This window comes from Hibiscus syriacus, unplaced genomic scaffold (assembly GCF_006381635.1).
Source record: "Hibiscus syriacus cultivar Baekdansim isolate YM2019G1 unplaced genomic scaffold, ASM638163v2 tig00110863_pilon, whole genome shotgun sequence".
Lineage (NCBI taxonomy): Eukaryota > Viridiplantae > Streptophyta > Magnoliopsida > Malvales > Malvaceae > Hibiscus > Hibiscus syriacus.
The window spans coordinates 332,160-347,543 of record NW_024062892.1 but is presented as its reverse complement, the minus strand read 5'-3'; the positions used below and the strand labels follow the sequence as shown (position 1 = coordinate 347,543).

Below are 15,384 nucleotides of genomic sequence, written 5' to 3'. Positions count from 1 at the left end.
GTTCAGTATTTGTTCCAAAGGACCACTATGTCCCGAAAGACCACTGATTGTTCCGAAGAACCACTATGTCCCGAAGGACCACTATGTCCCGAAGGACCGCTGTATATCCCTCGACTCTTGGTATGCCAATTATACCCACATTTCTCATATTAAAGGACATGGGCTTAATTAAAATTATCATTATCATATCACTGCTATCACTTCATATATACACATGATTCTTTTCAATATTCACATACCTGTATCAATTACCCTTGCAATGACATTTGTTCCCATAATATCATATTAAAGCATAATAAATTGTGCACAAAATCACTATAACAATAATGCATGTATGCATATACATGAATATGAAATTATGAATTCAACTATCAGAGATAGACTTATCACAAGTCTTATCTCCATACACTTAAACCATAAAACGCACTCACCTTAGCCTTGCTCGTTTTGACTCGATACTAATCCTTTGATTGTTCCAGAACAGACTTACGTTTTATATCTACATAGTAATACATTAATACATATCAATATACTAATTAATATATGCTAAACTATAACTTATTAGTCTAAAAGAAGGATAACTTTATCTTTAATGAGGGTATGCATCGATGCACTCTACAATGCATCGATGCATTCCTTAACGGGTGCATCGATGCACTACTTATGCATCGGTGCATGAATCACATTCGATGTTTGTATTCAATGGGGTGCATCGATGCACTAATGTCATTCGATGTTTTTATTTTATCAGAGTGTATCGATACACCTTGAACAATTTCTGGGATTTATCCTTGATGCATCGATGCATATTGAATGTGTATCGATGCACATAGCCCATAAATTTTATTTTTATCACGAAATTCATCCTTTTTTCTCCCCAATTCTTCTTATTTCACTTTCTTTAATGTTTCTAACTTGCATACATATACTTACACTCATTACTACTCAATAATCACTTCTTTAACTTAAAATCCAATCTTCCACATAAAATTCAAGAATTTCACCCCAATTTCAACATGTTCAAAATCTAATTTCGACACTTCATATCCTTTAATTAGGTAGATGACAAGTCAAATTCAACTTCTTATTCTAATTATGAACTCTATTTCGAAATTTCATTCACAAACTCCAAATCTTTAAATCCTCCTACACTTTTCATTTTGTTGTTTTGAAGCAAATTAAGCTTTCCTTAATCTTACTTATCACCTAATAGTCAAAACCCAACTCAAATTTCAGCACATAATCAGCTTAAAAGAAATCTCACCTTTGTTTAGCTTCACACGTGAAGAACAAGAAGAGAAAGGAAGAAAACTCTGGAAGCTTATGTTTTTTCTTCATTCTTCCACGTGTAGCTAAAATAAATATAAGAAATCTTAATTATTTTTCCTTACAAATGACCATTCTATCCTTCAATTTCATTTTCCTTGCAATTTAACCCTATATCAAATTTCAACAGTATTCAATCATTCTATTTTAATCACCACATTTCGAAGTTTTATAATTGAGTCACTAACCCGGTATCGAGGCTGTTACAGTTCATGTTCGTTTATATTCGTTTATTTATTAAATGAACGAACATGAACAAGTTATATTCCTTAATAAACGAACATGAACAAAAAAAAAATTGTTCGTTTATGTTTGTGTTCGTTTATGTTCATTTATTTATTAAATGAACGAACATTAACATACTTCCGTCCGTGTACGTTCAGTTCGTTTACAGGCCTAACTGAGTCAGCTTGCTGATGGTTGGTACTAATAGAGAGAGCCTGTATAATGGTTTCACGTAGATAGTGATAGATTTAAAAATATTTTTGAGGATCAATATATATGTTAATAATTTAAAAATTTTAATTGAAGTAGGTATAAATAAAATTTTTAAATAAGGTCGATGTAAATAAAATTTTAGGATGAATACTATTAATAAAAAAAGTAATTAATCGAAAAAAAATTGAATTCTAGGAAGGGCGCGTGCCCACACTCAACAACATGTGGCTCTGCCATTGCACATAGGAGTGAGCGTTCGATCGAGTTGAGTAAAAAAAATTCGAGTTTGTGTTTAAATTTAATTGTAAATATTTATAATAGTATGATTCTATTTAATTCTAATTTAAATGATTTTTTATAACCATATACAATACATATATATTTCTTCATATTTTTTTCATATGTGCTATACATATATCATAAGTTATCGAGGGACTCGACTAAAACTTAAAAATAAATCTACTGATTACTAAAAATTGTGAGTTATTCAAATTACTATTTGAGTTATTCGAGTTGTATTTTATAACTCGACTTAAATTTAAAATTTTTTAATCAAGTCGAATTTATAAAATTACAACTTAAAATCAATTCTAATCGAATTTTCTTGAATCTAAATTTCTTGAATCGAATTAAATGGAAAAAATCAATTTTTCAAGTAAAAAAAATTACTCGGCTCTAATTCACAAGCTTGGAAAACTTTTGTTGTTCCAATGGTTTAACCTTCTTTACTCCTCGTATGAGTTTATCAGCTTCCTCATTTGTCCAGTAATAGCTGTCACAGAGTCAATAACTTCAAACTCGGTTAAGAACTTATTAAATATCCTAATTAGTTGATTGGTTTTTTTAGGATTAAAGTCGTCGGAATGGGTTGTCCTTGTCCCACTAAAGGTCCCAATTTCCAATGCATAGTCTGATTCCACTTTAAATGTGACAGTTAAGGCTTTCTTTATTTCTTATCTTCCTCCAACGCTTTCCTATATTTTCCATGGAGTATCTCTACCACTGCCTTGGCTTCATATTCTTCATTTTTCTCACTATCAAGCTTTTAACTCGAAGAAAGCAAAACCTACCTCCCAGTCCCTTGTCTCTGCCGATTATTGGCCACTTTCACCTTCTCAGTAACCCTCTCTACAAATCATTAGCAACCTTGTTATCAAAGTATGGACCCATTTTATATCTCAGAGTAGGTTCTAGGCGTATCCTTGTTGCATCTTCCCCTTCTGCTGTTGAGGAATGCATCGGCAAAAACGATATGATTTTTGCAAACCGGCCCCCGACTATGGCCGGGGATATTTTAATGTACGACGGCCGTTCTTACGTGTGGGCTCCTCACGGACATCTTTGGAAGAACCTTCGCCGTCTCAGCGTCGTCGAGATTTTATCGACAACCAGCGTTCAGAAGTCTTCTTCCATACGTGAAGATGAAGTCGGCAACTTGGTTCATCGTCACTTGCTTGGAGTCTCGGCAGATAACGGCAGCAGCCGAAAGGTGGACTTGAAATACTTGTTTGGTCTTCTGACGATGAATGTCATGTTGAAGATGGCGTCCGGAGAGGCTGCAGCTAGGGACAAGGAGACAGAAAAGATGGTATTTAAAGAATTTAAGAGTTTATTTTTTCCGAGCTTGGGAACCAACATATGTGATTTCTTCCCTGTTCTGAAATGGATTGGTTTCCAAGGGATTGAAAAGGGGTTGAAAGAATTGTATAGGAGGAGAGACGAATACGTACAGAAATTAGTGGATGGAATTAGATTCAAGAGAACTCGTGACAATGCCATAGAGAATCCTTCGGTGATCGAAAAGCTTCTGTCTTTTCAAGAAGAAGATCCTGAATTCTTTTCCGAGGAAGTCATCAAAGGCACGACACTGGTAAGTAGTTATTTCACATCTCAAAGCATAAAAGGAAAAACAGAGTACGGTTGTCGCCTGTTATCTCAAGCCTTTACAACTGCATTAATTATACAAATATGCAGAAGTAGACTATTTTACAACTGCATTACTTAACACAAATCTCAGAAGTCAAAAGGAGACCCATTTTATGCAAAAGTCCATCTTCAACAATTATTATATAAAAAAAAATCATTGGCTCATAATGCTTGGTTTGATTAATCTATCACAGCGATGATTAATCAGTATTCTGCTTTTAATGATTTTAACATCGGCATGCAACATGTGCCCCAGATGATGTTCATTGCAGGAACTGAAACGACTTCAGTTACACTAGAATGGGCAATGTCACTCCTATTAAATCATCCAGAGGCTTTGAAGAAAGTGAGAGCCGAGATTGATAGCCGTGTCGGGCATGAGCGTCTACTGAATGACTCAGATCTCTCCAAGCTTCCTTATCTTCGTAGTGCTGTAAATGAGACACTCAGGTTATATCCTCCAGCGCCGGTTCTAGTGCCCCATTATTCATCCGAAGACTGTATGGTGTGTGGATACGAGGTACCTAAAGGCACACTGCTGATTGTCAATGCTTGGGCCATACACAATGATCCTAAAATATGGGACGAGCCAACCAAGTTCAAGCCTGAAAGATTTGAGGAGGAGAAAGAAGGATCGAAATTTCTTCCATTTGGACTCGGGAGGAGAGCTTGTCCCGGCGCTACCATTGGCTTGCGGTTGGTTCTGTTGGCACTTGGTACAGTTATACAATGCTTTGAATGGGAAAATGTGGGGTCAGATACTGTAGATATGACCCCAGGTACTGGACTAGGTTTGTCCAAGGCTATGCCATTGGAGGCTCTGTGTTTTCCACGGCCTGATTTGATTAATCTCCTCTCTCAATTTTAAAGTTAACTTCAACTAAAATTTTCAGCTTCAAAAGATTTTGAGATTGTAACTACAATTGCCATAGTGTTGGCCTTAAAAAAGGCACAGGATTTTCAGGGTTAAGAATTCAAAAGCTGAAAGGATATACATCCACATATATAAATAACTTGTCAGGCGGTTTATATCTGAGTTGTATAGTAGAAAATGGTAGACCTGCTATACCTTAAATCTTGTTCAAGTCATGCTATTAAAGATGTTCTTTAAATCTGGTCGGATGGCCAGGTCCTCCCGGTAGATAACACTTCTAATGGACAGTCCTGAGTCCATCACAACAGAAAGTGCTGCTAGCCAGTACGAGGGGCCAGCAAGCTTCCTGGCAAGGTACAAGAAAGGCTTCTCAAAATTGTAGTTGCTCTTGGTAGAAATTTCGTAGTATTGCAGGTTCTTCTTCCTGTGGAATGTGACCTGCTTTGCCTTAACCTGTCTGTTCTTTACATCAAACTTGTTACCGCATAGAACAATAGGAATATTCTCACACACCCTGCAAAGATCACGATGCCATGTAGGAACATTCTTGTATGTCAACCGGGCAGTAACATCAAACATAATAAATTAATAATGGCACATTGCCCATGAATGTAGTAACCATCTCTGAGACCACCAAACTTCTCTTGCCCAGCAGTATCCCAGCAATAAAACCGGATTTTCCCAGTGAAGAACTCCAATGGGTGAACCTCAACTCCAATGGTTGGCTCATACTTCTTTTCAAACTCTCCAGTTAAATGCCTCTTCACAAAAGTGGTCTTTCCAGTTCCTCCATCGCCGACGATGACGAGCTTGAAGCTCGGGTAATCAACAGTTTGCTGATTAGGCAACGCCATCGATCGCGAAGCAACAAAGAGAGGATAAATGAATCTGCAATTCTTGCGTTTGTTTGGCGAAATGAGAGGGCTCGCAGCGCGTAAAACATATTTCTAGATGTTAGAATCCGACGAAAATTCGAGCACGATTATCAAAGGAGGAGAATTGTAACATCTCAAATTTAAAAAACCTAAATCCGACCGAGTGATATTTTCCAATAAAATAATTATTTTAATTGATATTTTATTTTTTTTATGGTTAAACTATTCAATTTATTTTCTATGAAATCTGATACAACAAATATGATATTGAATATTTTATAAATTATTTTATATCTAAAGTTTCTTAATTGTTTTGAAATACCGAATGAATAGTTTGAAATTCATTTTCAAATACCAAATTAAAAATCGAGATGATTTAATTTATATACGTATATATGTATTAATTTTTATAAATTAGATGTATTTATATGTATACGCATATATTAGATTTGTTTTAATATATAAATGATGAATTTGATGGATGATGACTTGATTTGATTGATTAACTAATATTAATATTATTATGATAATTATTATTTTATTTGGTAATTGTGAAACCACAAATTTAGAGATATTTTTCCATGCATAGACTTGTTTCAATAATGCAGCGACTCACTCGACGCTTATATCTTATCTTCCCTAAACGATTTCCTTATCTTTTCCATGAAGAATCTCGTACCTCTGCTTCATATTCTTCATTTTTTTTTATCCTTAAATTAAAATGGAAACTATAAACTGTTGATTGTATTTGATAAAAGTAAATGCGCCAAAAAGCAAATTTTGGAAATATCCCTAAGATTCACACTAGCTATTCCAAAATTGGTTCAATAATATTTTTCCACAAATAAAAATGTTACGGTGTTATCGGGACAGTTTTTATTTTAAATTCAAAGCGGATCTTGACTTAAATGAATGATTTATCATTTTGAAGTTGTCATCGATTTTTTGGGTTAAATATGATTGAATATCGAAAATTATCTTTTTATTAGATCTACGTTTTATTAAAGATTCAACTAGAAGAACTCAAGAAGTTACATGCGAAGAATGACGAGCACTCTCACAATGTTTAAATTGATACCAACACATTATATATTGTTTTAAGAGAGTAAATAAAATAAATTATGATTTTGAAAAATATAAAAGTAAAAATAATTTAGGTTTAATCTGAAAAAGTGAGACAAAAAATTACAATTAATGAAAATAACGAAAGTAATTCAAAATACATGAGAAAGTACATTAATATTAAAATTGAATAAAAAAATTAAACGACATGTAAAAGTAAATAAATGCAAAGTACTTAAAATAAATAAATGAATAAATCATAAATGCAAATAAATGATAAAAAATAATTTAAAATAAAGACATTTTTAGAGAATACTTTTTTTCGTTGCTTTTCCGATTCTTCAGTGTTTTGTCATGACTAATGTGGATTGATCTGTATCGCACGTTTAATTTTTGTGGGTGAGTCTTCCAACTGAAAATTTTTGCATACATAAGTCCTCAAACTCGAGACATATTTAAGCGATATCAAACTGCTTACTAATTGAACAAACCACTGTTGGTAATAAATTAGAATATTAAATTAAAAAAATAAAATTATAATAATTTTTTAAGGGTAAACTACACCAGTGATCACTAATATTTGAGTAAATTTTCGTTTTCCCACTAAAGTTTTAAATGTAATAAATTAGTCACTAATATTATCGATTTGTAATAAAATGATCACTATCGCCCCGACGCAACAACATTAACAAAAACGTAGGACCACCAATAATCAAACCGGTAACAACACTTACCACTCATATTCAAGAATGGAGGAGAAGAATGAAACTTACCACCATCCAACAGTTCCGACCACAAGGTCCACAACGCCGAACAGTTCTAAACACCCAAAGGACGCAGAACCCTTCTCTTATGAACCGACAACGCAAGGAACACCGGAAAACTTACCGACAGTCCTTCGTATTCGTTTCACAGTATAATGTGATTTCATTTCTTCTTGCACTTGCAACTTAACTTCATCACCCTCGTCTCCTATCTCATGGTAGAGCAGTTTTCAGTATGATAAACATGATGCAGACACATGATCCCACTTTCAATAGTGCAACGACTCAAAATGATTAAATTTCAATGCATAGACTGATCCCACTTTAAATAATTCAGTGACTCACTCGAGGCTTCTATAAATTCTAGGGACAGTTAAGGCTTTCTTTATTTCTTCTCTTCCTCCAACGGTTTCCTATCTTTTCCATGAAGAGTCTCTACCACTGCATTGGCTTCATAATCTTCATTTTTCTCACCATCAAGCTTTTAACTCAACGAAAGCAAAACTTACCACCTAGACCCTTGTCTCTGCCAATTATTGGCCATTTTCACCTTCTCGGTAGCCAGCTCTAAAAATCATTAGCAACCTTGTTATCCAAGTATGGCCCCATTTTATATCTCAGAGTAGGTTGTAGGCGTATGCTTGTCGTATCTTCTCCTTCTGCTGTTAAGGAATGCTTCGGCAAGAACGATATCATATTTGCAAACCGGCCTCCGACTATGGCCGGGGATATTTCGACGTTCCTACATATGGGCTCCTCATGGACCTCTTTGGAAGTACCTTCGCCGTCTCACCGTCGTTAAACTTTTATCGACAATCAGCGTTCAGAAGTCTTCTTCCATACATGAAGATGAAGTCGGCAACTTGCTTCGTCGTCACTTGCTTAACGTGTCGGTAGCTAACGGCAGCGGCCGAAAGGTGGACTTGACATACTAGTTTAATCTTTTGACGGTGAATTTCCTGTTGAAGATGGCGTCCGGAAAGGCTGCAACTAGGAACAAGGAGACAGAAAAGATGGTATTCCAAGAATTTAAGAGTTTATTTTTTCGGAGCATGCAAACAACCATATGCGATTACTTTCCAATTCTGAAGTGGATTGGTTTCCAAGGGATTGAAAAGGGGTATAAAGAATTGCAGAGGAGAAGAGACGAATACCTACAGAAATTAGTGGATGGAATTAGATCAAACAGAACTCGAGATGCTGCTGTCAATGCCATAGAAAATCCTTCGGTGATCTAAAAGCTTCTGTCTTATCAAGAAGAAAATCCTGAATTCCTTTCCGATGAAGTCATCAAGGGCACGGCAGTGGTAAGTTGTTATTTCTCATCTCAAGGCAGTGGTAAAGTTTAAATATATCAAAAGTTAATATGCTTTTAATGATATTAACATCCGCATGCAACATGTGTCCCAGATGATGTTCATTGCGGGATCTGAAATGCCAAAAGTTACAATAGAATGGGCAATGTCACTCCTATTAAACCATCCTGAGGTTTTGAAGAAAGTGAGAGCCGAGATCGATAACCACGTCGGGCACGAGCGTCTACTGAATGAATCGGATCTCACCAAGCTTCCTTATCTTCGTTGCATTGTAAATGAGACACTCAGGTTATATCCCGCAGGACCGTTTCTGGTGCCCAATTATTCATCCGAAGACTGTATGGTGGGCGTATACGAGGTACCTAAAGGCACACTGCTGATTGTCAACGCTTGGGCTATACAATGATCCTAATATATGGGACGAGGCAACCAAGTTCAAGCCTGAAAGATTCGAGGGAACTTGGGAGGTGAAGGATCGATACTAATTTTTTCCATTTGGACTCGGGAGGAGAGCTTGTCCCGGCACTACCATGGGCTTGCGGTTGGTTCTGTTGGCACTGGGTACAGCTACAATGCTTTGAATGGGAAAATGTAGGGTCAGATACTGTAGATATGACCCCACGTACTGGATCACTTTTGTCCAAGGCTATGCCATTGGAAGCTCTGTGTTCTCCACGGCCTGAATTGATTAAGCTCCTCACTCAATTTTAAAGTTCGAACTTCAACTAAAATTTGCAGCTTCCAAATATTGTGATAATGTAACTACAAGTGCCACAGAGTTGGCCTTAAATAAGACACCGGATTGTCAGACGGTTTAAATCTGTGTTTCATAGTGAAATGGAAGCCATTCTACCCTCAAAATCATGTTCAAGGCATATGCTATTAAAGATGTTCTTTAAATCGAGTCAAATGGCCAGGACAACCCGGTAGATAACTCTTCTCACAAATGCCAAGTCCTAAGTCATGACCATCACTACAGAAAGTACTGCTACCAGCCGTTGTTAAAAAAAAGCAAAGTGCAAGATCAATTAAATGCTTGTGTAAGTTATAATCAGCTCCTTGGAGAAACATGCACCTTTTTTATGAAAAATAGAGAAGATTCGAAATAACAATGAAACCAGTTCAAAAATATAACACTTGAGATAGATAAACGAGGTTCCTCATAACAATTAAACCGAACAAACAGGTGACTATGGAAAAGGCTGAACCGATCTTCACTCTTCCTCCTCACCCTCATTCTCAGCAATATTGAAGTATCGTAGTTCATAAACATTACGATCCTTGTTGGAAGCAATCACTCGAAGCCAATCCCTGACATTGTGCTTCTTCAAATATTTCTTGGTCAAGTACTTAAGATACCTAAACACCAATAAGAAAGACAAAGAAACCATCAGCTAAGAGGCTCAAATATTTTAATATCAGGACAAACAACCATAAAGGGAAAAAACTAGATATATTAAAGGTCTCAGACATCAAGGACGTGTTGTCATCAACCTTAAAATTAAAAGTTAGAAAGGTTCCACTTCCATACATAACGCTAAGTTGGTAAAGCTAAAGTTACTTACAGAATAAACAATCAAGGATTAATGAACTCCATTAATCCTTGCACTATAAAGGTTAGTGAACTCCATATTCAGGCCATATTTGAGGAGATACATCTTAGTTTCTTTAAGACAATCTAGTTAATTCCAAGGATTGGCACTCATTTCAGTCATTACTTTCTTCAAACGGAAGCAGCTGTTTTTGGAAAGGAGTAAATGTGATTTTGGAGCTAATGAGGTCAATTATTTGGGTCATGTGATTAGTGAGAAAGGGGTAGCAATGGATTATAAGAAAATTCAATGTAGTGGATTAAACGGAACCTAACCATCAAGGCTTTGAGAGGATTCCTCAGCCTTACAGGGTATTATAGAAAATCCATTAAAGGTTGTGGGTTGATAGCTATTGAAGAAGGGTGGGTTTGTATGGAGTGGCCAGCCTCAGTTAGCCTTTGAGAATCTTAAGCAGGCTGTCACTATAGCTCCTTTGCTCGCACCGCCCAGTTTCACTAGGTATTTGTGGTAGCGACAGATGCTTCAAAAACAGATGTCGGAGATGTGTTTCAAGATAGAAGATTAGGTGTTAAGTATCGATCATTGTCGGCATACAAAAAAGAAATGCTTGAGGTTTTGCTGGCGGTTAGGAAATGGAATGCTTAGTTGGTTAGTAGGCATTTCATTGCTCAAATGGATCATAAAAACTTGCGACTATTACTTACACACCATCATTAACCAAAGTAAAGCTTCATGAGGTGCTGTTGTGAGGCTACAAAAAGTGATACAACAGCTAAAAAACAACACTAGTAGTGTGTCTAAATATTCAAGTTCTATCGCAAGCAAAAATCCATTTCCTCTAAAGATTCAGTTCAAATTGGGCTTTATATTCAAAACAATCCGACATAAACCATAGAATTAAAAGATTCCACCATCATAACTTAACATTCAAAACATTTTCAAGCAAAAAGTTCATGGAAGCGGAGGAGATGGTATCGTAATGAACTAAAAGATCAAAAGATAAAAATGAAAAGTACCGCTTGGAGAAGTTGGAATCAGAGGTGACGGTGATTTTGCTCTTTTCACGGGTGACAGTGACGGAGTCGCCAAGAGCACCTGCTTTGCCACCGACCTTGATCCTTTCTTGGAGGAACTTTTCCAGTGAGGATATGTCCATGATCTTATCCTCAACCGGCTTAGAACAGTCGATGGTGAAGGACGCTCCCTTCTTCTTCCCCTTGGGTCCCGCGGCTGCTCCACGACTCATCTTCGCACCAAATCACGGAGTTTTAATTGAGTCAACTCAATAAGAAAAAAAAAGAGAAGGAGGAAAAAAAAAAGGAATGAAGAGAGAGACAAATAGAGTACCTTAGCTGCCTCTGTTGTTTCGAAGATACAAATCGGTGAAGTTACAAAGACCTAGTCTTTTTAGCAGTTTCTTAACAAATATATTGATTCCTAGGGTTTTCGGATGTACTTTCCATGGTTAGATTTTGGGCCTTTATTGTGTGGGTTTTAGGCTAAAACAGGAAGGGGGAAAAAGAATGGAGATGGATTACTGCCATTATTCAACCCATAGAACTCTTGGATGGACCTGAAAATGAATTCCAAGCTCCAAGTCCAAAGTTTTTTTAAGAAATTTCTATATTTCTTGTGAAAGTATCTGTCATATATTTTTTAAATTTTAAAATAAACATAATTAATAAAATAATAATTAATCTAATAAAATTTAGATTTTAATGTGGACATTGATTACCCTTGGACCTTAATGGATTCATCATTGAAAAGGTCATTTTTATGAAGATGTTTATTGCTTAAAAATATCAATTACAGTTTTACTTGTTGAAAAATAATGTATTCGTAAGATCAGAGGAGAATTAGGGATAATCATTTGATTTGGGTACAATAGATTTCGACCCAATTCAATAGATTTAGGGCTTTCTTTAAAGAAAAATGGGTTCGAATAGAGCTTATTTAAGAGTAGGATTGACTTTGAATTTAAGGTAAAAAAATCTAACCAAATCTAACATAATATTATATATTTAGATATATTTACAAATAATTTTTTATATTATTTTTTTTAATTATATCTTTATTTTATCTAATAAAAATTATATATATAGATCGAGTTAAATTGGGTGCAGATTTTATCTTAAAAAATTGAATCGAATTTCAGTTCGAATAATGTCCTCATAAATTCAATATCAAATAAAAATTAATTTTCAAATTAAATTCAAGTATTCTAAAAAATCTCAACCCGTGAATATCCCTAAAAGATAACCATGATTTTTCTACTTAGATAACATTGCAGTATGACGAATAGGGCTCTTATTATGTTGTTTGTGGAAAAGTAAAACCTTAATCATAAATTCTTCTACCTATGTTTCCTTTTATGCGGATAATATCACCATATTAGAATAGACCACCTCTTGGACTTTTTTCAAAAAAGAAAAATAGAAGTAGCTAATGCAATTTTCAGCAAGTGATAAATTAGATAAATAATTATTACTTAATTTAGATGCTTTTAGGCTGAGCTGCTACAACAATCCAAAGCAAGTGAAAAATAGGGTAGTTCTTTATTTTTATTTTTATTTTTATTTGTACTCCCAAGATTTACAAAAGAAAAAAGAAATAAAATTAAATATGGATAAACATTCTTGTTTAAGCCGTTGACTTAGGTGGTGTTTATTTTTGCAGAGGTAAAAGATCTACAGTCTGCGGACCACATCTGCAGGCATCTGCAGCAGAAGAGGTGGATCAAAAGTCTGCAGTCTGCAAGAAGAAGACTGTTTGTTTTTTAACGTCTGCAGACTGCTAAAATAAACTGAAATATAAATAAACTGATTTTTTAAACTATACCCAAATAACCATTTTTGCTATTAATTTTTTAAAAATTATAAAATGTCATTAAATTTAATGAATTATTACAAAATAGTCACTATAATGTTGTAATAAATTATAAAAGTTTGATAATATAATAATTATTTTATAGTATTTAGATAAATTTATTAATAATTTAATAATTTTTTAATAAATTTAATAAATATTTTATAATTTTTTAACCTTTATTGACGAAAATGATTATTTGTATATAACTCAACGTATCTAATATACTTTATTTGAAAAAATATATTAAATAAATTTTATATGAATTTTATTATTATAAATTTACATCTACGGACTATTAGATTTTGGTTTTAATATTATATATCATTTTAAAAATTATTATTAAATCAATCGATAATGAAATCAATTTGATTATAATTCAATCTATTTGTTTCGGTTTAAGTAATTGTTAAAAAAATTATATTTTAATTCTCAATAATTATCGATTCACAAATATATCAATACTCGATTTTATAATATCATTTAAATCATCTTAATTTATTCGAGTGGTACAATCCGATTCTAGTAACATCAAAAAATATATATAATATATACTCCATATAATATACATCAATTAGTATTTTTCTATTTAGAAAAAATATATTATTTGTTTTTTATTTATTTATTCTGTATAAAGGGACTTTCGTACTTTACCAGAATTAAATGATAAGAATCAGATTTTTCAATAGTGTGAATATTTTTTATTAAAACATTTATTTTGTATTTTAAAGCTAATAATCGTATGTCCCCGTGATTTTCTAAGTTTTTATATAAAAAAAGTTTATTAAGTTTAATTGTATAATATTTTTTACTAAGTATAATATATTTTTTCAAATAAAATATATTAGATATCGTTGTATACAAATGATCATTTTCGTCAATAAAGTTTAAAAAATTATAAAATACTTATTAAATTTATTAAAATATTATAAAATTATTAATAAATTTATCTAAATACTATAAAATAATTATTATATTATCGAATTTTTATAATTTATTACAATATTATAGCGACTATTTTGTAATAATTCATTAAATTTAATGACATTTTATAATTTTTAAAAAATTAATAGCAAAAATAGTTCTTTGAAGAGGTTAGAAGAACTTTGAAGACATAAGTCCACGTCTGCGCTAAGAAGAGGACGCGCAGATGTTAGAAGAGCTTTTGTCTTCTAAAAAACAAACGGTCTGCGAAGTCCAATGTCTGCGCGTGGTCTGCGAGACGCATACATAAGAGCTTTGAAGACCATAAACAATAAAAACAAATACCACCTTATTAAAAAATCTAACATGCTTTTATGGCAAATACGAGCGTCGTCCGTCGTTTAACCCTTGTGATCAATTTTTAACGTAAAGCTTTTCGTGAGCTGAAGGCGACTCTGTTTTGCCGCTCTTCTTCGCCTTCGGCTTCTCTTCGCTTACTTTCACCTTCGATTTCTTATCTTCTTTTTCGTTTTTCTTCTCAGTTTCTTTTCCGTTGCTACTACATGGGAGCTTCAAATCTTTGAACCTCCAAAGATCGGAGAATCCTGTCGAGTTGCTATCCCCACACGTGTCTGGTGAAACTTACCCCAAGGTCCGGTGAATCTTCCACGAAAACCTTCCTCACATGAGGACGTAGAGCGACATCACCCTCTTCAATCTTGAGAATGGCGTCGTTTTCGTCGGTAAAGAGGAGGTCTCGGTTGAATACCTAATTTTTTTAGGGATATTAATTGAAATGGTTCGAGGATTAATACAACGGATTTTGAGGAGGAAACTTCAATCTCAATATGTTGTAAGTTTCTTTCCTAATTTTCCTTCATTAACAACATGCATATGGAGTGGATTTATAAAGACTTTGTATTCTACGTAGTTTTTATTGGATTTCTTATATAATCTTGAGATATTTAGCTACATAGATTCTCCACTTTCCTGGAGATGAATTCTAACTTTTCAAGGCCAGTTTTGTAACATTTGTAGTGTCTTTTCATCTTTTCTATAGGATTTATCCTGCAATATGTTTCTATCACTTATCAATATTTATTATTTATTATTGTTCAGGTTCAAGCTTTATCGCGGTTTACATAAGGAAAGTTAATGCCGATGTTGATTCTGCTGGTATGAGGAGTTGAGGACAGTTGCACTCATTGGAGCCGGTGTTACTGGTTTACTGGGTTTTGCAACAAAAGAAGAAGAAACACGTGGGTTTTTTTGGGATTTTTTTATATTTTAGTTGTTAACTCAGACTTTTATTAATGGGTTAATAAAAATTAACAGCTCAAGGATTTAAATTGAATGAAATGACACCATAAGATACCAAATGTACTTTGTTTTTAAACCGATAATCAAAATCGGACTATTTATATAGCTTACCCTAAAAGAAATGGCAAGAAAAAAGATGAG

The 15,384-nt window shown here is 33.9% G+C and overlaps 2 protein-coding genes and 2 pseudogenes across 2 annotated transcripts; 2 read left to right on the top strand and 2 right to left on the bottom strand.

The window, feature by feature from the left end:
- Positions 1-2,728: 2,728 nt before the first annotated feature.
- LOC120143703 (cytochrome P450 81C13-like) lies at positions 2,729-5,135 on the top strand. Its single transcript, XM_039157954.1, has 2 exons — positions 2,729-3,634; positions 3,947-5,135. The coding sequence occupies exons 1-2, from the start codon at positions 2,750-2,752 to the stop codon at positions 4,556-4,558; spliced, it is 1,497 nt and encodes a 498-aa protein (XP_039013885.1). The 5' UTR covers positions 2,729-2,749; the 3' UTR covers positions 4,559-5,135.
- Positions 4,772-5,504, bottom strand: LOC120143732 (annotated as a pseudogene).
- A 2,174-nt stretch (positions 5,505-7,678) lies between these two features.
- Positions 7,679-9,352, top strand: LOC120143748 (annotated as a pseudogene).
- A 348-nt stretch (positions 9,353-9,700) lies between these two features.
- LOC120143720 (60S ribosomal protein L22-2-like) lies at positions 9,701-11,576 on the bottom strand. Its single transcript, XM_039157964.1, has 3 exons — positions 11,483-11,576; positions 11,151-11,396; positions 9,701-9,940 (listed from the first exon to the last, which is right to left on the bottom strand). Exons 2-3 carry the CDS (start codon positions 11,378-11,380, stop codon positions 9,796-9,798), a joined length of 375 nt encoding a protein of 124 aa, XP_039013895.1. The 5' UTR covers positions 11,381-11,396; positions 11,483-11,576; the 3' UTR covers positions 9,701-9,795.
- Between the last annotated feature and the right edge of the window lie 3,808 nt (positions 11,577-15,384).

Bases quoted from the DNA above. Each gene is read 5' to 3' on its own strand.
- LOC120143703 (XM_039157954.1), top strand. From the start codon at position 2,750: ATGGAGTATCTCTACCACTGCCTTGGCTTCATATTCTTCATTTTTCTC. The intron at 3,635-3,946 runs GTAAGTAGTTAT...CATGTGCCCCAG, and splicing joins TCATCAAAGGCACGACACTG to ATGATGTTCATTGCAGGAAC.
- LOC120143720 (XM_039157964.1), bottom strand. From the start codon at position 11,380: ATGAGTCGTGGAGCAGCCGCGGGACCCAAGGGGAAGAAGAAGGGAGCG. The intron at 9,941-11,150 runs GTACTTTTCATT...ATTGGTGTTTAG, and splicing joins GATTCCAACTTCTCCAAGCG to GTATCTTAAGTACTTGACCA.